The sequence below is a fragment of the Astatotilapia calliptera genome, chromosome 23 (assembly GCF_964374335.1).
Source record: "Astatotilapia calliptera chromosome 23, fAstCal68.1, whole genome shotgun sequence".
Classification (NCBI taxonomy): Eukaryota; Metazoa; Chordata; class Actinopteri; order Cichliformes; family Cichlidae; genus Astatotilapia; species Astatotilapia calliptera.
Window position 1 is genome coordinate 11,733,640 of NC_137443.1, and position 23,951 is coordinate 11,757,590.

At 43.1% G+C, this 23,951-nt stretch overlaps 2 protein-coding genes across 4 annotated transcripts; both read left to right on the plus strand.

The window, feature by feature from the left end:
• Positions 1-338: 338 nt before the first annotated feature.
• Positions 339-5,469, plus strand: LOC113015823 (AN1-type zinc finger protein 5). Of its 3 annotated transcripts, none has more exons than XM_026158174.2 (6): positions 339-485; positions 1,887-2,086; positions 2,471-2,582; positions 3,434-3,561; positions 3,986-4,093; positions 5,255-5,469. In XM_026158174.2, the coding sequence occupies exons 2-6, from the start codon at positions 1,927-1,929 to the stop codon at positions 5,401-5,403; spliced, it is 657 nt and encodes a 218-aa protein (XP_026013959.1). In that variant the 5' UTR covers positions 339-485; positions 1,887-1,926; the 3' UTR covers positions 5,404-5,469. The 3 variants fall into 3 exon arrangements, with proteins under 3 accessions (XP_026013959.1, XP_080153442.1, XP_026013961.1); XM_080297316.1 differs by lacking the exon at positions 339-485 and adding an exon at positions 1,107-1,234; XM_026158176.2 differs by lacking the exon at positions 339-485 and adding an exon at positions 1,628-1,744.
• A 6,539-nt stretch (positions 5,470-12,008) lies between these two features.
• On the plus strand, positions 12,009-20,804 carry abhd17ab (abhydrolase domain containing 17A, depalmitoylase b). The gene is made up of 5 exons (XM_026159465.2): positions 12,009-12,771; positions 13,358-13,728; positions 14,911-15,105; positions 18,285-18,464; positions 20,056-20,804. Exons 2-5 carry the CDS (start codon positions 13,364-13,366, stop codon positions 20,279-20,281), a joined length of 966 nt encoding a protein of 321 aa, XP_026015250.1. The 5' UTR covers positions 12,009-12,771; positions 13,358-13,363; the 3' UTR covers positions 20,282-20,804.
• The last annotated feature ends 3,147 nt before the right edge of the window (positions 20,805-23,951 follow it).

A 23,951-nucleotide genomic window follows, 5' to 3' on the forward strand; every position in this document is an offset into this window, starting at 1 on the left:
GAAACAGGAGATGGTGTCAAACAGAAAAATGAGGATAAAAATAAGTCTAGAGAGATTATTTGTTTTGTGAAGAAGAAATGATTGATTTCCCTGTTTCATCACAAAAATGGAAGTCTTTTTGTGGATGTGGAACTCAAGAAGCAGCATTAGATCAATAACATAAAACAAATTAACTGTAAGATTAAAACGCCTAAATAAAAAGGCCAAAGTCAGGGATCGTGTCCACAGAGGGACTGGGGCCGAACGATGCTGTTCTGACCTTGTGTGTGTGTGTGATGATCAGCTGTGGTGGTGGAGGTGGTGTAGGTGTAGTTTGCTGTGCTGGCCCGTCGCTCTGAGGGCTGACATTGGCGGTGACGTCATGGTCGTTGTTTCGAATGTCGGGAGCTAGCGCTGGGTAGGAGGCCGCGCGCTCTGCTGGGGACACAGCTCACTCAAATCTGAACCCCTCCGTCGTCGACAGCCGCCGATTAACTACGTTTCAGGTAATGTCTTCATTCCCGACTGATTCGGCAGATTCCCGGGATGTGGTACCGGTCATAAACCCAGCCGGGACGCTGTTGGGAGGCGCTCTAGTTTTGGGTTGGCTGACTGCGTTAGCAACTCTGCTAACAGATAGCCCGCTAACACTAGCGTTTATTCGATTGAAAAGCCGCGATCTGCGTATAGTTCGTCACCGAGGACGCTGTAGCATTTAACTTTCGTATTTTTCACGATGACACAGGGCCACCGGTCGAGTTTCGTCCTTCCTTTTACACCTGTATGCAGTGTCAGACAGACCAAACGTCCAGCGAGGCTGTTTGCTAATGTTTGCTGTGAGCTATTCAAGCACAGGACGCCAATTGTTTTCTTGTGCGGACAAACTCGGACTGGGAACAGCCAGCTGGAAGTTGTTCGGCTAAACTGCACGCAGCGCAGTTTTAACGTTAGCCAGCGCGGTTTCGTACTGACGGGGTTTTTGTTTTATTCTTGTTGTCTTTTTCACAACTTTCTCCATGACCAAAAACGTCTTGTGCGGCGGAAGAAAGCGCGAAACAGCTGAGTTAGCGCATGTTTCACACACCGTCATTTACCTTCTAGGGTGTGTGTGTGCGGCTCTTTGGACCCTTTGTTTCCGTCACCGTGCACAGCTCTCCGTGTTTGTTCAAACTAATCCCACAGCTTCCTACTTTTAAAACTCGTGCTTGCTTTGATGTTGTAAGAGGTGCAGTACATTCGGCGATCCGTTTCACTGGTATTTCTATTGCTGCTACGTTTTTGTGTTTTCTAATAATTTTGAAGCATAGTTTATTTATTAGTATTTTCAGTGTGCCAAAGTCCAGGCCTGATTTTGCAGTAATCGTGGACTTTGGCCTTCAGAAGTTGGGGTTGGTCTTAATTTTGGTTTATGAAGTTTATAAAACTGCGACAGACCTTCATTACAGCTGCAAGTAGTGGACCATAACCTTTAATTCACAAAGACCTCTTTTCCACTTGTCCAGTGCCTAATCTAGAGCTGGTTCAATGCATTCCAGTAAATGGGGGGGAGGGATGACTACTTTCTGTGCCAGAAAAGTGTGAACCAGCTCAGTGCTGCAAATTTACTGGTTGTAAAAGTTGGAAGGGGCTTTAGCTAGAAAGTAACAGTATTTGCCAAATAAGCCCCAGGATTTGTCTGCTGTGATTGTCTTTTTTCTTTAAGCTATGTAACGATCAGTCCTCAAGCCTTTCAGAGCTGGACTGGCTCTGTGTCGGTGCAAAAGAGGTAAAAGAAGTCATGATGTGCTCAAACTCTACTCTCATGCTGCAATGCCAATCTCCAAGCTCTTTTAGCTCCAACCTAAAAGCTTTGTAATCAAACAGGGACTGCTAATTATTCTCACTAACTTCTGCAACCCCATTTTCAGGATTATCCTCTCCCATCCCCCTTACCCCCTCTGTCAGAGCATGGCTCAGGAGACCAATCAGACGCAGGTGCCAATGCTTTGCACTATGGGATGCGGTTTCTATGGTAACCCCCGCACCAACGGCATGTGCTCGGTCTGCTACAAGGAACACCTGCAGAGACAACAGGGAGGGGGGCGGTCCAGCCCCCCTGGAGAGAAAGGTAGGAAGATGGGAGAGACATGACCTATAAAAAGCAGGGGTCTGCTGGATAAGGGTGTACCAGGTGAATAAGTCAGGAGCTTTTAAATGGGAGTCACTCAAAAAGTGCACTGGAAATAGGGAGCCGAACTAGCTAAAAGGGGCTGGAGAACAGAGGTAGCATTAGCTGCCTACACTGTGGCATCAGAAAGCAAGAGAGTTACATTGCCATCTGTTGTTGTACATTAACTCAAAGTGCATCTGATCATGGTAAACAAATACATGTAGGGAATGTCAAGACGCTTAGAAGCAAGTGGAAAGTCATCCATGTGTGAGGCAACAACAGATTTTTGTGACTGATCTGACTGTCCTCCCCCCTCCCCGACACACACATGCGTGCACACAGCTGCTACTTCACCAGCGGGATCACCAGGATCGGCCGGTACAACTGTGGAGAGCACAACCTCAGAGCCCAGTACAGAGGTGGCAGGAACCCCACCTGAGGAACAAACAACCAGGTATGCTGAGTTACGCGTAGAAAAGCGCAGAGAGCCGTGTTGTTTCATTGAGTCATTGTGAATCAGTGTTTTAGATGTGATTCATCAAGGAAAAATATACTCCGTGTTGGCTCTTTGACTAGTCCAGTCAGTTCATGCTAGTACCGCAGCTTGCCTCTGCAGAAGGGTAGGCAGTTGTGTGCATATTTATTTATGAAAACAAAACCTTCTATCACCATGGTGCAGTCATTTTCTGGGTGAAAACATTTTTACCTTACCCTGACGACCCCAACCTTCTAGTAAGAACTTTTCAGCTATTTCAATTTGCACGTCGACATTGACAGGTGAGGTTGTGATGAGCTTCTGATGATTATCAAAAGCCAAATTAAGTGTACGATGGGCTGTGTTGTCATTGACACTGGAAGAAAATTAGCTAGAGGATGGTGTAGTTTAAAACTTAGCTTGAGGCCCTGTTCTGAAAAACTGCAGCGTAATGCTGAATAATTTTTTGCTGGCCAAGTTCTTTTTCTGCTATTCGGCGTTTTGAAGGGCCTCTTTTATAATTTGCTTTAACTTTACCATTGGGCTAACCTTTTTAAATGTTAAAAATGGATTTAATTCACTGTGAGGAAAGTGCGATAGGTAAGAAAAGTTCTGCGAGGCTCTTGAAATTGCTAAAAATGGTTTTATATTGCAGCGTGTGCACTGGATCTGTTTCCTCCCAAAGGGGACAAAACCAAAGCAAAGAGAGTACCAAGATAAATTTAATCATTTCAATTCTTTTTTTTTTTTTTTGTTTTTGTTGTGTGTTTTTTCAGTATTTTTATTTAATCTAAACTGAAATTTGCTGACTTGATTTGATGCCCTGTTAGTCCCAGCTCCACCAGCCCAGTAACTCAACAGATGACAGCTATGAGCATCTCCCAGGATTCAGGAGCTGTGGATTCTGATCGAGCAGAAGCCGAGGAGGGTGAAGAGGAGGGTACTTCAAACAGCACAGGTAAACATCGTAGAAAGCAGTAGTTCATTCCCTACCCACCGTCCACACGGTCGGCCCTACTCAAAGCAGAGGAGTACACTATTAAGAACTGCTGCGTGAATAAACAATGGGACGCACTCGCCACCGTGTTCCGGGAGCGTGCCTGAAGTGATAAACACAATATGCTCTGTGATGACTCCATTGGTTTTCCCGTTTTATTTCATTTTGCCTTCTGCTGTGTGGCATGTTCTGTGTTGCAGTCAAATAACTGTGTAAGGAAATCGTGTTTTTACGTGTTTAAATAATATTTTATAAAGCTTAAGTTACGGCCTCTGACCCGGCTAGCATATTTGATTGGTTGAAGTTAATTGTGTTGTCTTTTGTACATGTGCATAAATAAACATACAGCTGTTTTACATACGGTTGCTTTGTTTTTCCCCACCAGAGCCAGTCGGGGAAGCTGCGCAGGCTTCGTCTGATGGCGACCAGACTCCTGATAAAAACAAGAAAAAGAATCGCTGCTTTTCTTGCCGGAAGAAAGTAGGACTTACTGGTAAGTGAGGGAAGAATTTCACTCAAGTTTCTTATCTGTTTATCCTGTGTTTTATGAGTCGGCAGGGGTTCCTCACCCCTAATAAGACATTGATTTGGCACACGGATGTATGTGGTGCAATGTCAAAGACATCTTTAATATTCTTCGCCTGCAGAGCTTTTGGAGCTAAACCTGTTTTTAAAGGACAATAATGACAGCTGCACACAAATGATTCATATGTGCATTTATTCTGTGATGATTGCTTATGTACAGCGAGCGACATTCTGCACTTAAGTGATACATTTCACAGTGTGCAGCTCGGTCCTTTTTTTTTTTTTTTTTGCTTCATAGGAGACTCTGAGACTTAATAGCAATGATTATATATCAGCTTAATTGAGACCACATCTTGAGTAAGCATGTAAAATTGAGCAACATCATCAAGGCCCAGTCAAACTGAATTTAATTAAAACCTTACACAGGGCAGTGTAAGAATAAGTCTGTAAAATAATCGGGATGTAGTAGGACTGGGTGATGCATTTCTTTCTTTTTTAATATAGCCTCAGTCTCCCTCTGCACCTCGAGCTGACTCTGTTTTCCTGCAGCTTGGAGAGAGACACAGGGCTGTTCCCAACAATGAAAAATAACTCTTTAGTTTACGGATAGACAGCATGAAAACTGAGTTTTCATAATGTGTGTGTGTAACCAAAGCTTATTAACTTTTGGAAATGGTACGCTAAAAAGAAGTCGGTGAATTTTACCTCACAGAAGTTGGAAGATCTGAACCAAGTCATGTGGTGAGATTTACCGACCTAACAAGGCAGCAGTCAAGGAACAATTGCCGTATTTTTTTTTTTAAGGTCAAATGAATGTTTTTGTCAGTGGTGTCTTAGTAGTCTGGTCTGATGGCAGGTAATGCATCAAATATGCTGTATATAAACCCAAACATATGTGGGTTTTACTGCTGGCCCTATCTACTGCAGCGCATAGTTTCCTTGCTGCTCTGTCCTCTTGTCTGTTCTAACACACTGATTTGGGGTCAGCACCCGAGAAATGAAACAATCCCAAATTGAAGAAAATAGCCATTCTGCCCCAAAACGAGATGTGAGTTTTGGTCTCTGGTGTCCAGATACATGTGATATCTATAATAAAGCGTCCAAGTTTAATTGCTTCTTTTTCCTCAAGGTTTTGACTGTCGCTGTGGCAACCTGTTCTGCGCCATCCATCGTTACTCCGACAAACACGACTGTCCCTATGATTACCGGAGCGCAGCCGCTGCCCAGTTACGCAAGGAGAACCCCATCGTAGTGGCTGAGAAGATTCAGAAGTTATGAGGACTGAGAGCAAAAAAGAAGTTTCTGACTTTGTGAATTTGAACAATGGCGACTTGGATGAAAACACCTGATATCGTGGCTTCATTTGTTCATGGTAGTGTAAAGCGGGCGGGGTGGGGGTGGTGCGGTCGCAGCCACAGTCCAGACACTTCCCTTACTAGCATCTCCCTCTCTCTCCACTTGTGGCTGCAGCGCGCGCGTGTGTTTGTATGAAAGTGTGTGTGTGCGTGCACATTTGCTTGAGAGCTGGGGAGAGAGCCATGAGGGCTTGGTGGACATTTGTTTTGCCGTGGGAAGGGCAGGAATTTGATTTTTACCCCTTTTGTTCTTTTTGTTGTTGTTGTTTTTCCACTTAGCGGGATCGTGTGAGTGTATTTTTTTATACAATCCCTGTAGGTAGCTAAAATGAACGAGGATAAGCTGTTAAGGAATGTGTCAATCGGGATAATGACAGAAACACATTTAGGGGGTCTAGTGACTCATGTATCAGCAAGACCTTTAAGGGCTTTGGAATATAGTATTTTATCCCAGACTGAAAAATGATGTCAACTACTTGTCAAATTGGCAACTCCTTTACTCTGTGGGCGACCACATGTAGTACTCCAAAGTCTGAGTTTTCCACATGCGTCTCTCTTTGATATGTAGGCTTGTATGGATACCGGGTGCATGAACAGTCATTGGAAGGGGAAAGCCGGGGAGGGAAACAAACGACCTTGACTTAACTGTGTGATTGATTTTTTTTTTTCTTCTTTATTTTAATGAGCGTATGACATCAGAAGATCTATATTAATATATTGTAGTTAGCTTGAATTGTGTGATTGCATTCTATTTATTTTTTATTGTTTGGTTGGTCTGTGCTGGAGGATTGGCAGCATGTGTCCGCGAATCTTTAACGATTTGCTCTTAACTTTTTCTTCGATTATATTTAAGTAATTCCATCCTGATTATGTAACCAGTGAAGAAGAAAATGCGCGCCCGAGCTCTGACGTGACGGAGCGGAGCCCGGCTGAGCCGCTCGGAGGGAGCGAGTGCAGTAGGATGTCAGTGATTAAGGCTTTGGGTATGAAGCACAACGACGTATGTCCGCTGCAGAGCACAAGCTACGGTGCCATGCCCGCTCAGTTTTGTTCAGCATTCGGGTCACTTGCAGTTTATATCCGAGCTGTATCGCAGCCTTGCTGATGAAATTGCCTTGTCGAGTTGCTGAGATTTTCTTCTTCGGTAAGGCGGCGCGCTCGCCTCGAATGACCTTTTATGTTCTTCGGAGCCTGTATGAAGCTCCACGTTTCTCCTACCACCAGCAGACCACTGACACATGCTGAATGAAAACTGACCCGGGTCGCAGTTGCTCTCATAGACGATGGCGTACGTTCTGCTCAGCGTTGCAGTGCCGCAGAGTTGCGTGCTGTGCTTTTACAGTGTGCTCAGACTGCTTCTAGCTAGCTTCTTCTAGGAAGATCAGTCCCACGTGCATGTGTGCAGTCAAACACGCGTTGCTGTTTTGTGACCGCGTAGTTTGAAATGAAGCTGGAATGTTTAAAAAGCCGCACAGCAGTAGCACAATGCATGGCCGGAACCGTAAGGTTCCCGTTAACAGGACTCTGTTTTTTTTTTTTTTCCTCAAATGTAAATACCATACAGCTCCTCTTCTTATAGTATAACCTCAATGTAGATTTTTGCCAGGTAATAAAGGTGGGGAATTAAGGCAACAAATAGTACTCTCTGTATTAAAGTGCTTTTCATAATTATCCAAAAAAATGTGCTACAACTAGCACTGATGTTTTCCCCATCTTGTTTCCTCATTAATTTTTCAGGTTTTTACGTGTAATGTTCAAATTGTTTAATAACCACTAGTATCCCCTGCAGGCCACGTGGTTTCTATTTTACCATACTAGCTACACTCTTAACCAGCCCCCCCTCCTCCCTCCCGAGCTATATTAACGTTGCTGAATAACAGAGTATCTCAGTCAGAGCTTTTATCCTGTTACTGATTTGTAGCAATAGCGATATTACTGAAAGTTTAAAGGGCCCCAAGCAAGAAATAGAGGGTTCATCTTTTCATTATTAAAAGCTTTCCCTGTAAATGTTGCTTGATGCGGTTCATTATATATTAATGAAAGCTGGAGAAAAGTTGCATTTGAATTTTCAGGGAATGCAATTTAAAAATAATCCACCGCAAAAGGCGAAAGAGAGGAATCACACTCCTCCGTGTGTCGGCTTAGTTCTGCCTCTTCTGATTGAAAAAGAGCCTTCGTCGAGTCTTTGCGTTAATGGCCGACGTGATGACTTGGCATGCCGACGGCGAGACGTTTTGCCGTGGATGAGTTGAGCCCGCAGTGACGGTGATTTAACTTCTTCCACCGTCACACCTACAGTGTAAATTTCAAATTGAGAAGGTGTTAACTGTGATATTCAGGGGGACGAGTGGTTGGTGCTGCTCTGCAGTTCGTTGTGTTTTAGACACAGAATTCTCAGACTTGGTTGATGATTATAAAACATCGTTGCATACGGTAAGCTCGGTTTTCCTTTACAGATTAATTGTCTCTTCATGGGAGAATTTTCCTGTGATGATTGTTCAGTTATGTAAATCATGGGGGGTTGCATGGTTTACGCTCATTTTCTATTGACTGCTCATATCAGTGCTCCAAACGTTTCAGCATGTTTTTCCTGATAAATGTGAGCAGTTTGAATGTAAACCACCACAAGTCACACGATAAGTCGTGTTGCCGTCAGACTGACTGTCCGTTGGCCGACGATGGTTGTCTTTATGTGATTTGAGACATTTGAATCATTCAAATCTTTTGACTGTTTGACTTGCCACCAGCAATTAGGGCTACGTGACCTGAGTAACTGAGATATTATCAGTGCATATACTTGTGTTTTGTTTGGGTTTTTTTTTCCCCTTTTTTGTTGCATTGATTATTGTTTGATGTTCTCACACCTTTCATAATCAGTGTCTTCATCATGCAAGGGTTTTGATTGAGAATAATAAACTTGTGAGTTAGGATGAATTTTCTTCAGCTTCACTGCAGGAATAAAGACATATTATTCTGTCTTTCAAGATGAGCTTTAGGGACTTGAGATGAAATCTACGATGTTCACAGAGGTGTAGTTGCCGTCCCTTGGCACTCCAGTCCCCCAGAAACACCACCAGATATCTTTTTATTTTTTCTTTTAAGAGTTAGGATTGTATGATGTGTAAGAGTAAGTATAAACAATAAAATCACAAAGTTTATTTTAATTTACACTTGTCGTTTGTATTTATTTGTCTTAATGTATGCTAAATAAATACTCATTTTAAATCCAAGCTCCTTGCACTCTGCTTTAGAAGAAAACCTCAGTATTTTACTGTGATACAAGCTGCATGTGGAGATGTGGAAATATACGCGTTTTTACAGCTAATGTAGTTGTGCTGTTATCACCACAGCGGGAAAAGCGTATTTAACTGTTATAAATGACTTTTCTATGATTTTTCACATTTTTGTAAAGCCATCAAGTGGGCCAGTTTGTAGCCTTTGGAGGTCTTGTTCTGATCTTTCTGCAGTTTGACAGCCCTGCCCTAAGACGTAGGGGCGCCACAGGTCAATAAAGGTTATCACCTTTATCCATACTACTTTCAGATCTCCCAGAATGCTTCTGTCTATAGAACAAGGGCTTACTTTGAGTATAAACATGCCTCTGCACTCATGAAATTATTCCCAGGTCAACACGTACAACACCAAAACACAGAATGAGGAAATATCTTTTGAAGGAATGACTCAAAGAGGCGGAATGACAGGAATGACACCGGGGGCGGTCGTGGCTCAAAGAGTTGGCAGTTCGTCTTGTAACCGGAAGGTTGCCAGTTCGAGCCCCGGCTTGGTCGTTGTGTCCTTGGGCAAGACACTTCACCTACCGCCTACTGGTGATGGCCAGAGGGGCCGATGGCCGATATCCATTATTATTATTATTATTATTATTATCAAAGCCTTTCTCTAGCACATGGAGACCACGTTAATTTTTTCATTTATTCTGTTATCTGTCTGAATAATATCAGTTTGATATAGGATATTCCTGTGTTATTATGTATAATTAAGCCCGTTTATTTACATGTATAAGATATCCATCCTACTTCCATCATGATTTAGTCATTAAAGTTAACAATTACAAGTTACATTCTAGGCAGTAGCTTTGTTGTTTGATGTCATCCAGTGTTTAATAAAGGGCAAAAAAAAAGTTAGACCTCCTCTCGGGGCCCTGTGGGTTTGTACTGATGTGCCTAATGGACCTTAAGATAAGATAACTCTTTATTGTCATTGCACAGTCGTACATAGTCCAATAGTCCAATGAAATTGGAAAACTGTCCTACATCGACACTACATATAACACAACATGACCCGATACGACACATCACAACGCAACACAAACAACACAACACAACACAGTATAATAACTTAGGAATAAAAAATAAGAATAAGTGTATTTGTATTACACACTGTTATTATTGCACATTAATTGTTATTGCACCTTGTTATAAATATAAATATTATTATTGTTACTGTTTTTACCATTGTTACCTCCCCCCCCAAAAAGTCCAGGTAGGTAGCCAGTCAGGTGAGCTATTTGCATTGATCAGGGCTATTGCCCTGTTGTAAAAGCTGTCCTTGAGTCTATTTGTTCGGGACCTCAGCAGCCTGAACCTCCTGGCAGACGGCAGCAGCTTAAACACCCGGTGTCCTGGGTGTGTACCGTCCCGTAGGATGCTGCGTGCCCTCTTGAGACAGCGAGTGCTGTACAGGTCCTTCAGGGAGGGAAGAGGATGTCCAATGATTTTTTGGGCCATATTGATGACCCTCTGGAGTGCCTTTCTGTGTGAAACTGGAGACCTTTTCCACACACTCGCCATTGATGCTGACAGGCTACAGCTCAGACTTCCTCCTTCTGAAGTCAACTACCAGTTCTTTTGTCTTGGTGGTATTGAGGTCCAGGTTGTTATCTACACACCAATCTGACAGCCTCTGAACTTCTCCCCCTGAGATGAGCCCCACCACGGTGGTATCATCTGCAAACTTGATGACTGTGTTGTCTGGGTGGGTACTAGCACAGTCATGTGTGTACAGTAGGGGACTCAGTACACAGCCTTGTGGAGAGCCGGTGTTAAGGCTGAGGGCTGAGGAAAGATGAGGCCCCACTCTAACTCTCTGTACACGGTCTGAGAGGAAGTCTCTGATCCAGCGGCAGGTGGTAGAAGGAAGTCCAATTTCCAGCAGTTTAACTATTAGTCTGTCCGGGAGTATCGTATTGAAAGCAGAGCTAAAGTCAACAAAGAGCAGCCTGGCGTAACGGCCCTGCACTTCCAGGTGAGAGATGGTGGTGTGGAGCGTTGTAGCAATGGCATCTTCAGTTGATCTGTTAGCTCTGTATGCGAACTGGAGCAGGTCGAGTGTGGGTGGCAGGCAGGACATGATGTGACGTCGGACCAGTTTCTCGAAGCACTTCATTATAACAGGTGTTAGAGCAACTGGTCGGTAGTCATTGAGGCTCCATCATCGGCCTCTGATGGATTCATTTCTAATCCTGTCCATCCTGCTCACTCACAGAGAAGATCTCAGTATCTTCAGCTCAGCCCCCAATTTTTGTCAGTACCCCTGTCTCCAAACCACATGACAGCAAGTCTCACTGCCATCTTATAAATCTTCCCTTTGGCTCTTGCTGCTATCCTCCCCTCATAAATCACCCCGACACTTGTCAGTTCCAGTGCAAAGGTGAATCTCTCAAAATCTGTGCAAAAATAACTGAGGTAAAGGTGTGGGTATGCAGGGCTGTTTTAACAAGGCTATGGATATTTATGTAGGATGGCCTACATAGCAGGTTGTAAAGCTGACATTTCTCTTGAATAGATGGTAAAGGTGGCTCCTGAGCCAGCAAAGCTCTGTGTGTGTGTGTGTGTGTGTGTGTGTGTGTGTGTGTGTGTGTGTGTGTGTGTGTGTGTGTGTGTGTGTGTGTGTGTGTGTGTGTGTGTGTGTGTGTTTTAATATAAACTGTTGGGGAGAGTTACAGCTTAAGAGTGTTGACCTGTGGAAGACCCACCTTCCTTTAGGACACAAAACAAGCTTAAATCATTTACTTTAATTATTGGTTATGGTCAAACTTCCTGTTAAAAGGGATTTTTTTCCCCTTCCCACAGTTGGGAAGTACCTGGTCATTTGATTGTTGGTTTTTCTTTGTATTTTTTTCTTACATCTTTACAATATAAAGCGTCTTGAGGTGACTGTTGTTGCGATTTGACTTTATATAAATAAAACTGAACTGAGAAATTAAAGGGGATATAAGCTGTTAACTGAATTGAGATCACACATAGATCCATTAGGGCACAATGTGCTCTTTATCAAATAAAATTAGTTGTAAGTAGCACATATCATCTTTGATGAATCAGCCGGGTCTCCAAGTAACTGCGATGACTCTTGGATTATGAGAAATACCGTGAATTGAGCTTCTTTATCTTTAAAGATACAAATTAACAGTCAAGTTCAAACATGTCACCTTTTACAGCGCCGTCATCCGCGCTGATAACACCTTTCCCATAATTGTCCAATGGAAACTTCCTGCGTCATATCCGGTCAACTGTCACTTCCGGATGCGGTGAAACAGCAGAGAAGTAGGAAAACACCGCATCTGTGTGGATTAATAACGACAGGCAGGGCTGTGTATAAACCGGGAGGACACGCCAGCAGCGTCCAGAATGGGCTCGCGGACAGAAGCGTTCACACCGGGATCTGCATTTTAACGGCGCTGTACGTCACAGCGCGAGCCCGCTTTTACCGAGCAGCTGTGTTTGTGTCTTCTTGCTAGCTTAAGCCAGCATAGCGTTAGCTGGGACGCGCTAAAAAAACTACGTCTCTCCGGGAAGCGAGGGGAAGACTTGTCCCTTCTTTTGGTCTTCACTGTCACTTCTTCGGACAGGGGGCACAGAGGGACATCTCTGTGTTCGTGTATAAAGTTAGTTTCGGTAACTTTGAGGGCAGGACTTTTATTGGAAGCGAGTCTCCCAAACTGAGAAGTCGGGATCTCAAACTAAAACCAGCTGCTGGTGTTTTTATTTAGTTAGCTCTCCAGGACGCGTTTGGAGAGAAAAGCGCGTCGTTTGTCTGTCCCAGGGTGTAAAATGAGTGGAATGTGGCGTTCAGGGACTACAAAGAAAAGCCAGCAGACACTTTGTAAATAACACTTCCCTGTCAGCCGGAAGGCTCCAGCTCTTTTTCCTTGTTCAGCTGACAGGGCTGCAGGCAGCGTCCCGAGTTTGAATTCTGGTCAGGTGGAAGGAAGACTTCCTTGTTTGTTTTGTTTCAGCACAGCTCGTTTCTCTTTGACCAGGCTTCAACTCAACAGGTAGGTCTGCTGTTTCACACGGGGGGGGGGTCATGTTGGACCCCGTGTACGTGCATTTATTCTCACTCATGACTTGTAATAAAAACAACGAGCATTAGTCACTGTGGTTTACCTGGAACTCTATAAACATCAGTGTGAAGTATGAAGAAAAAACGATGGGTCTGTGGCTCAAGTCTGTCAAATCATTTAACACATTTAATATATGGTCCATCACAGCTGCAAAAGCCCAGGTTGGCGTTCAGATTTCTTAAAAAAACAACAACAACAAACAAAAAAACCCTGAAACTTATTCTGTGAATAATTATTGAGCCACATTTAAGGAGATTAAGGCGCTCAAGGTGGCAAACTTTTACAGATTATTATTATTGCTTATTATGATTGACAGTGCATTAACCGTCAAAATTAATTGAATATGTTTGAAATGCTTTCTGCCAAAACTGGTGTAGACAAATCTTCATCCCCATTGTCGGCACCCACAGACTAAGGGCCTGTGCATTAAATTGTAATAAGTGTTTCATTGTGTTAACGTTTGCATGATGTGAATTCATTTGCACAGTGATCCTCTTGTCTGTGTTCTTCTTCTCAGTGAAGGATGAATGGCCTCTCTCTCAGTGAGCTCTGCTGCCTGTTCTGTTGCCCGCCTTGCCCGAGCCGCATTGCAGCCAAGCTAGCTTTCCTACCCCCAGAACCCACGTACACCTTTCTGCCAGACCCAGAGGTGGGCCCTGCTGCACCAGGGGCGACGGGGACATCCAGCCTGCGGGCGCGGAGTGGCGCCTCGGTTGCTGGAAGCGGGGGGACCGGGGCCGTAGAGGGGGGATGGAAGCTTCACCTGACGGACCGAGCGGAGTTTCAGTACTCTCAAAGAGAGCTGGACACTACGGAGGTCTTTCTTGCTCGATCCAGCCGAGGGAACCGAGTCGGCTGCATGTACATTCGCTGCGCTCCTAGTTCCAGGTAAATGGAATTAGCTGTCAGCTGTGACTGACAGGTATGTCACACTCGCTCTGAAGCATTTAAACAGTCTTCTTCCTCAACAGTCTTCTTCACGCCCAGGTTTGCTTTCTTTTCTTTTCTTGTTGACTCAGCTGACGCAAAGATTTTCTCTTCCTCGTTTTTTCTGTAGATCATGGCACACCTGTCAGACTTTATTCTGTTGTCTTTATTCTTTCTCATTATTTTCTCTGCTTGTTTGTAGAGCCTTAAAGTTGAATTTACTGTTGTTCGTGATACTGATCGCAGTAAAAAGATTTGCACACTCCCTGACAACATAAGTTTCCAGTCAGAGACAAAACATTTGCAGCTATGTGGTGTGATTGACTTTATTGGCCGTTGTTGGTAAATGGCTTTATAAGAGGAAATAACCTTCTTCATCTTAGAAGGTTTGACAGTATTTTATGAGATGTAAAAGAATTTAACTCTCAACTGCTACTGATTAATTTACCAAATGAATTAAAAAGAAATGGACAGGCTTGTGTTACAGTCCATTTATCTTGCATTAATGTGTCTCTAGTATTACAAAGAATGATCCCAGGCCTGACGTGATATGGCAGAGTCATTGTTTTGCTGCTTTCTAAGTGGAAAGGCTAAGAGCGAAGCCACGGGCTGCAAGAGCTCATAAACAAAACCACTGAGGGAGAATTTCAAAACAGTCGGTGTGTAGAAAAAGTATCAGGTTACTCCAGAGAGCACAACACGCATTCATGAATAACAGCCAAGGGCTAGATACCCAGCGTTCACAGTGGATACCCTGCTTCTCAGGTTATACTAAATGTCTGGAAGCAAGAGTCCTTCGTGGTAAATAATCCTTCAACCTGCAACAGTTTTATAGAATCAAGTACCTTTTTGATTTAAACAGCAGGTTACTTGTGATTTGATTAATTTCTGATTGATTAAGTTCTGTGTTTAGCTATGGTATTGTTGGCAACGCTAAACAAGAATATTTCTCATGTAATCACAATGTAGTTCTCTGTATATCATATATTTCTGATTAGAGCACAGCAGAGGCTGGATCTTTGGCTCCAGTGCTGATAGTGATTTTTATTTATTTATTTTAAAGGAAATAGGAAAACCGACAAGCGTGCACCTGTCTGTGTCTGTTAGCTCGTTACTAACCCTTTGTCTGAATCATCCCTGCAGGTTTACGGTGCTTTTCTCCCACGGCAATGCAGTTGACCTCGGCCAGATGAGCAGTTTCTACATTGGCCTCGGCACTCGCATCAACTGCAACATCTTCTCTTATGATTACTCGGGCTATGGCGTCAGCACCGGCAAGCCCTCCGAGAAGAATCTGTATGCAGACATAGATGCTGCCTGGCACGCCCTGCGTACACGGTATGTGATGATGCAGTTGGCCCAAACGTGTCCTTCGAGGTGTAATTTTATTATCCCAGGCGAACTTGTTCGGGCAAAATGGGGCATGAGTTTACAATGGATACAGCTGGGATCAAACGATGTTTAAAATGTGCCCAGGCAAAAAATGCCTTTGTTGTGAGAAGTGCTAAAGAAGAGAAAAAGCAGAAAACGAACGTTCGAATAAAGGGGCGTGATGAAGGGGGTTGAATGGAGGTGGTGGTGAGGACGGAGCAGAGTGAGGACAGCTGCTGTGTGAATAAAGAAGAGCGAGATGGATGGATGAGGGAAGGCTAAGGGGTGATGTATCTCAAGGGCGTTGTAGGGTGATGAAGTGTCTCATTAACAGAAGCGGTGCTGTGCTAATGCAGCTGTAGCCCGGGGGTTACAAAACAGAGCGCTAACTAAAGGTCGGCTCATGTAAAAGTCACCGTTGTGTGTCACTCTTTACTCGGGTCTTAATTTCAGCATGTTGAAAAAAATATGCATGTGCTTTCTGAAATATAAAGGTTTCTGTGAAAGTCCTTCTGTTACAGAAGAATCCCACTGTTAGTAAACTTTTGTGTTGTGTGTGGGCCAGTAAAAGATTCACTCATTAACGGAGCTGCGAGTAGTCAATTCAATTCAATTCAATTTTATTTACCGGTATATAGCGCCAAATCACAACAAAAGTCGCCTCAAGGCGCTTCATAGATACAGAGAAAAACCCAACAATCATATGACCCCCTATGAGCAAGCACTTTGGCGACAGTGGGAAGGAAAAACTCCCTTTTAACAGGAAGAAACCTCCGGCAGAACCAGGCTCAGGGAGGGGCGGCCATCTGCTCCGACCGGTTGGGGTGAGAGAAGGAAGACAGGATAAAGACATGCTGTGGAAGAGAGACAGAGGTTAATAACAGATATGATTCAATGCAGAGAGGTCTATTAATACATAGTGAGTGAGAAAGGTGACTGGAAAGGAAAAACTCAATGCATCATGGGAATCCCCCGGCAGCCTACATCTATTGCAGCATAACAAAGGGAGGATTCAGGGTCACCTGGTCCAGCCCTAACTATATGCTTTAGAAAAAAGGAAAGTTTTAAGCTTAATCTTAAAAGTAGAGATAGTGTCTGTCTCCCGAATCCAAACTGGAAGCTGGTTCCACAGAAGAGGGGCCTGAAAACTGAAGGCTCTCCCTCCCATTCTACTTTTAAATACTCTAGGAACAACAAGTAGGCCTGCAGAGCGAGAGCGGAGCGCTCTAATAGGGTGATATGGTACTACAAGGTCATTAAGATAAGATGGGGCCTGATTATTTAAGACCTTGTATGTGAGGAGCAGGATTTTGAATTCAATTCTGGATTTAACAGGAAGCCAATGAAGGGAAGCCAAAACAGGAGAAGTATGCTCTCTCTTTCTAGTCCCTGTCAGGACTCTTGCTGCAGCATTTTGGATTAGCTGAAGGCTTTTCAGTGAGTTTTTTGGACATCCTGATAATAATGAATTACAGTAGTCCAGCCTGGAAGTAATAAATGCATGAACTAGTTTTTCAGCGTCACTCTGAGACAGGATATTTCTAATTTTAGAGATGTTGCGCAAATGGAAGAAAGCAGTCTTACATATTTGTTTAATATGTGCGTTGAAGGACATGTCCTGGTCAAAAATGACTCCAAGGTTCCTCACCGCGTTACTGGAGGCCAAGGTAATGCCATCCAGAGTAAGAATCTGATTAGATACCATATTTCTAAGATTTTCAGGGCCGAGTACAATAACCTCAGTTTTATCTGAATTAAGAAGCAGAAAGTTAGCGGCCATCCAGGTCTTTATGTCTTTAAGACATTCCTGCAGTTTAACTAATTGGTGTGTGTTATCTGGCTTCATGGACAGATAGAGCTGGGTGTCATCTGCATAGCAGTGAAAATGTATGCTATGTCTTCTAATGATACTGCCTAAGGAAAGCATGTATAATGTAAACAGAATTGGTCCTAGCACTGAACCCTGTGGAACTCCATAATTAACCTCAGTGTGTGAAGAGGACTCTCCATTTACATGCACGAATTGGAGTCTATTAGATAGATATGATACAAACCACTGCAGCGCAGTACTTGTAATACCTACAGCATGTTCTAATCGCTCTAATAGGATATTATGATCAACAGTATCGAACGCTGCACTGAGGTCTAGCAGGACAAGCACAGAGATGAGTCCACTGTCAGAGGCCATAAGAAGATCATTTGTAACCTTCACTAAAGCTGTTTCTGTGCTGTGCTGAGCTCTGAAACCTGACTGAAACTCTTCAAATAAACCATTCCTCTGCAGATGATCTGTTAGCTGTTTGACAACTACTCTTTCAAGGATTTTTGATATGAAAGGAAGGTTGGAGATTGGCCTATAATTAGCTAAGACTGCTGGGTCTAGAGATGGCTTTTTGAGTAAAGGTTTAACTACAGCCAGCTTGAAGGCCTGTGGTACATAGCCGATTATTAGAGATAGGTTGACCATATTTAAGATCGAAGAATTAATTAATGGCAGGACTTCTTTGAGCAGTTTTGTAGGAATGGGGTCTAAAAGACACGTTGATGGTTTGGAGGAAGTAATTATTGAAGTTAACTCAGAAAGATCAATTGGAGAAAAAGAGTCTAACTTAATATCAATGGTACTAAGAGTAACTGTAGATAATATGACATCTGTGGGATGATTATTGGTAATTTTTTCTCTAATGATAAAAATTTTATTTGTGAAGAAGTTCATGAAGTCATTACTAGTTAACGTTAAAGGGATGGTTGGCTCAAAAGAGCTCTGACTTTTTGTCAGCCTGGCTACAGTGCTGAAGAGAAACCTAGGGTTGTTCTTATTTTCTTCAATCAGTGATGAATAGTAAGATGTTCTGGCTTTGCGGAGGGCTTTCTTATAAAGCAGCAAACTATTTCTCCAGGCTCATGAAGTGAAATAAAAATTTGAATTTTAGAAACTGGTCAGTCATTTTTGGTGACTATAAAAAAATTTACCTGACATGTGACCTTTGACCCTTGAGGAACAAAATTCTTTCTGAAAAATAACTAAAGCATTAATGAAAGTACTGTCAGTAATCATTAGTACACCAAAGGTAATATTTGTGGATTTGGCTGCTGTCTCTCATCTGTATTATACGTATTTTTTCTTTCTGTTTATTTCTAACCAGGTATGGCATAAGCCCGGAGAACATCATCCTGTACGGGCAGAGCATCGGTACAGTTCCCACTGTAGACCTGGCGTCACGGTACGAGTGTGCCGCCGTGGTTCTTCACTCGCCTCTAACATCTGGTATGAGAGTGGCGTTTCCTGACACAAAGAAAACCTACTGCTTCGACGCTTTCCCCAAGTAAGAGAGAGTCTTCTTACTGTTCACACGTTTTGTATGTATGAAGCTCTTCATTTCTTTCCCACATAACATTTTGTTCGTAAACACAAAATGTTAATTTGATATGAACTGGTTTTGTGTTTCCCTGCGTTGTCCAATTAAAATGATGTTTGATAAACTGCGGCATATCAAACACATCATAGCAATTGGCTGTGAAAGCCGTATATGTGATGCATGCTCAGTCATCCTGGTAAGGAAATCCCAGACAGTTGAGCCATTATGCAGCTGTGAGTCAGCTGAGACTGTACAAGTCATGTGGATGAGTTGGAAACGGGATCTGCTTTCTATACTGCCCTCTAGCTGTTCGTGCTTCATCTTCTTTCTTTCTGTCACTGAGTAGGGTGTTTAAACGTCATGCACAAAAACAAAATGCACAATCTGTGTGCTCTGACTCTTTGACTGTCTGTTGATATTTTCACATTATTATTAATCTGTCAGCAGAAGAGCATGATTCCCACTTAGACTTGTGAAAGTGTGTTTGTCCAGGGAAAACAGACGTGCTGAAAGGAAAGCCTTTCTTCTTCTGAAGTGCTGTTTAAATTATTTGTTTTTAGTTTTTTCAGTGTAGTGAGTCTCATTTGTTGGAAAATCCTGTTGACACATAGTTTTTTGTTTGTTTGGTTTTTTTGGACTGGAAAATCACGAAGGCAAGGTTGAGTGCATTTACAAACCACTCACACTTATACTGGGTGTACTGGTATCGACTGGATGATTGATAATATCTGCTGATTTGTAGGTTATGATTCGTGGTTGCTCTTTCTCACTATGGAAATGCATTGCTATTATGACCACTCAAAGCACTTTGCAAGACACATCTAACCGTGCATGCTGGCAGTGCTGCGGAGCTCACACTCACACAGGTGACTACGTTAGGATCCCCAACGTGTTCATTCTGTGGGACGACATGTGAACTCTACACGGTAAAGCCACCAATGGGGTTTGGACTACAAACCGTCTTTGACTGAGGTGTCTGTACTAACTGTTGTTCCACCATGCCACTGTTTATTTTCAGACTTTACATAATTACGTCTGGAGGACTCATCACACACACTGCCCTGTGTGTGTGTGCTTGTTTTGTTAGTCCAGTTGGACTAACTGTGGTTGTTCAAGTCTCTCTGTAAACAGTTTTAATCCCAGTATGTGCCAGTAGGATTGTTGAAGCTCTTTGTTCAGTTTAACCCCACGTGCTGCTACACATGGGTGTGCAGTTGTAGTGTGGGTGTTCACTCGAATGTGTTGTTACAGTTCTTTTATTTTTGATCCTCGGCCCCAGAACGAGTCTCTTGGCCACACAATAAGGACTCGGAGTCAGTAGCAGCCCATGTCAGCTTTAGCACTAATATCCGATGGTAAAGTGGGCGAGGAACAGAGGTGGTAGGAAAACAACAGAAGACTTCTGGAGAACTCAGCCTTGACCTGGAGTGGGCACTGCAACCTTTTCCTGCTGAGGGCCACGGGGTCAGACTCGATAACCTGATCTCTGGTCAGAACGGTCCACACTGTTTCAGCGGGTTCTGTTTCTAATTCCTGTTTTCCTCTCTTTCCATTTCAGCATTGAGAAAGTATCCAAAATCACTTCCCCAGTGCTCATCATCCACGGCACGGAGGACGAGGTGATCGACTTTTCCCACGGCCTGGCCTTGTTCGAGCGCTGCCCGAAGGCTGTGGAGCCTCTCTGGGTTGAGGGAGCGGGACACAACGACATTGAACTCTACAGCCAGTATCTGGAGCGCCTGCGCCGCTTCATAGGACAGGAGCTGGCGGTACAGCACGGCTGACCATCAACACTACGCTCGTCATAATGACCATATTTCCCGGTCCGTTCAAAGCACCTCACCTGTTTTTGTCTGAGATGGAAACCATCTGACCCGTCCTAACCGTCCTGTGTGACGTGTGCACATACTTCAGGACACAGTTCACCTTTAATGGACCGTGGATCATTTAGACGCAGGGGAAAAGAGGCGTCTCTTCATAATCACAGTGGAGACTGTTGGGGTTTGTGTTTGTTTGTGTGTCTTTTAGCAGAAACTTTAATAGTGCAGATGCCTGTACTGTGCAATAACATGAAAAAGAGGGAAAGGTTTTCACTGATAGATGTAAAAGTAGAACAACAAAGTGATCACATGACCTGGAAAGCTCCTGTCACCACCTCAGCGTACACTTCGAGTGGAACTTCATTTTTGCTAGCAGCTTTTTATTAGAGGACTTTTGTTGAAGCAGGTATTATGTTACATTGAATTATTGCACCTGTACAGTTGAATGGAAGCCAATTTAAACACAATATATCATGTTTTAAAGGTATTCGTTTACCTGCATTTTGTTGGCGCAGACTGCATCATCTTTAAAATCGTTTCTAACTTTCATCATGAAGGTTTGAAACCGCTCACAGCTTTTAATCTTGGGGAAAATTATGCTGGCATAAATATGAGTTTATATTTTGCGTCTTGTTTTTACGTATTGAACATTTCGCTCAGGTAACTTTTTCGAGTGTTCGCAATTGTTTAGCGCGCGGACAGCTGAAGCGCCTCAGATTTCATCCAGCCTAAAATATTTCCTTCCAACGAAGCGTTCAGCCGAACTTCGATCCTACATCTGAGCTGCAGTCCACACCTCCAGTTTGCTGAGCCGTCGATGCCCCCTCACGCTTCTCTCTAACACATCTGTGTCCCACTGCTGCTGTGGGATTGGCTGTATGAAAGAAAGACGTTGAAGAGGCTCAGATGGAAAATTCCTCCAGTTCTTTCATTTAATGGAATGGGTTCGAGTCCATTAGCCCCGTCCGTTTCTTTTAGCCTTGTTTATGTCTCGCACTGCTGGGTCACAGCTGTCGGCCTGTTCTTGCTCCTCACGGTGCGCAGAGACAAGGAGAGCAACACTAAAGTTCAACACATTACTCACCTGCACCCCGTCATCAGGGATTTGTTTTTGTTGTTTTTTTTCAGTGAAGGCAGGGAGAGTAACCACATTCAGGTCCATATTCTGATAGTTCCCCAGTTTCGCAGGAACATCTGTGTGATCAGAGCACATGTTCTTCTTAGAACATATCAGCAGATTTGTCAGAGTTAAGCAGGAACACTAACACCAGGCACTAAACAGATTAGTGTTTCATCTAAATAATTTAGACTTTATAACAGCTGCTTGTATTATTATCCTGTCTATGTGTACAAACCTGCATAATGATTAAAGGGGACCTGTTATGCTTATATCCATTATTAAACAGCACCAAGTTTCAGACGATCTGGCGAGTCGAGGTCAGACTGTCTCTGGTTCTGTGTGATCGCACTGAGAGCCATTGTTTATTATGCTTTTCTCAGAAAACAGATCAGGTCTTGAGCTCCTGCTGTTCACGAGACCCATTGTAGGACAAATAAGGATTATTTTAGGCTGGGAATCATGCAAAGCTACTCTAGTAGAGCCCAAGTATAGAAATATGGAGCTGGAAAGGAGCATAATAGGTCCTCTTTAAGTATAATTTTTGTTTTGTGAGGTGCGTTTTCTGTCTTCTAAGAATATTTTTAGGAAATATTGGCACATTATTTGATTGATCTCAATTCTTCAGCTTGTTATTGGAGAAATCTGACTAACCCGTAACAGGAGACGGACCTGCCTCGTACCTGAACTGGTACAAATAGATGTTGGAGCCTGTTGGAATTGCTGTAGGTGGCTCTGAGGGTAAATGCATATCTGTTGTGGGGGTTTTCCATGTGGTTTTTTTTTTTTCCCCTTTTCTTTGTGGTGATCCAGCAATCCACCAAAGTTTTAAAACTGTAACCAAAATTGTAATATTTATAACAAATTGTAAAGGAATCGGGTGTTTTTGCTTACGTGCGTTGTTGTATTTGAAGCTTAGGCACGATTGATGAACACTCAGATTCTCAACATTTTTGAGGAGAATTTTTAGGCTCGGTGGACAAACCAAAGCTTTTGTTGTTAGTGCTTTACCCAGTTTACCTGCTGCTTATGTTTTATATCTTATGTAAAGAACGTTAAATCGAGCTTATCTTCTTATTCTCTTCACATTTGGATACAGATTCATTGTAAAATTCTCTGTTTGCTAAATAATCGAGTTTTATCAAATCACGTTTGCTTTGAAATATGCAAGAACCGAATATGAACTTGATAAATTAACCAAGTTGGGATTTTTTGTTTTTCTCTAAGCTGTTTATGATTTCTCGTTTGTGCAGGGAGGAAACCACGTGTATTTGAATATGATTGTGTGATGAAAGAAGATGAAAGGCCGGCTTCATGCCGACACATGAAAAGCTTTTTTCAGACGTGTGGGTTTCTGCTGAGGATTGTTTCATTTCTGGGTTTTATTTTCATCATCAAACATTCTTATCAATTGTTTATTATACTGACAGTTTTTTAGTTTTTAAAGATTTTCTTTCTTTCTTTTTCATGAATTAAAGAGAATAAGTTAATAAATCATAACCAGAAGTTGATATTAAATGTGACTCTTTTTTTTTTATTTTTTATTTTTATTTGGTGTCCTTGCTTAAATCTGCCAGAGATGAGTGTTTTCAACAGTCCCTGATTTTGCACTCATGGCAGACCTGGCACTGGCTGAATAAAGACCTGTCTGCTGTGAAAGGCCTCATGGGGCTGAGCATCGAGGCTCCAGGACTGGCTCGGACGAAGGCAAAATGAGTGTTTAATTGCCTGGTGTTGTCTTCTTTGGCTGATGTGTTGGACGCTTGTTAGATTCTGAGCCAACAGAGGCTCAAATCGTGTTTTAATTAAAGCAGTACAAGGACTCGGGTCTGTCCCAGCCTCCCCTCGCTGCCTGCTACCGTGTTGAGCTGTGGAGAAACGGAGACAGATGGATCATAAGCTCCTCCCCCTGAACACACACACACTTGCCAGCTGTTTTCAGTGGACCACATAAACTACAGCGTGTCACTCAGAGGCTCGTACGGATTAACAACAGCTGCAGTAATGCGTCCCTCTGTGTACGGCAATGTTAGTGCGTCCTGCAAGAGCAGAGGAAGACCTCTAACACTGAAGCACACAAAGCTGAAGCTTAACAGCACTTATTAATCTGCCTTTAAGTGTTCCTAACCTGAGGATTGTTGTCAAGATTTAGACTGAAAAAGGAGAGCGAGCATGAGTCGAAGTACAGAATAACTCCTCCATGTGAATACTTTATCAGCTTCAGGAGAATAAATAACATTCACTCACATGACATTTAAAATAGCACAAAAGTTCAAACACATATGTGAACATTAACGATGGTGCACTGATGCTGCACCTGTTAGCTGAGCCCGCCGAGACTTACAGTAGGCGGAGAATGTTGAGGTAAATTCGCAGACTCGTGTCTTTTGAGTGCAAATAACACTATTCATGACAACACAAAGCCAGTTAAAGTTCAGGTTCCCAGTCTGTCCGGTTAGAAAGCACAAACCACTGCGAGTTCTGTTCAGCTGCTTTGGTGCAAATGAAACAGACGAC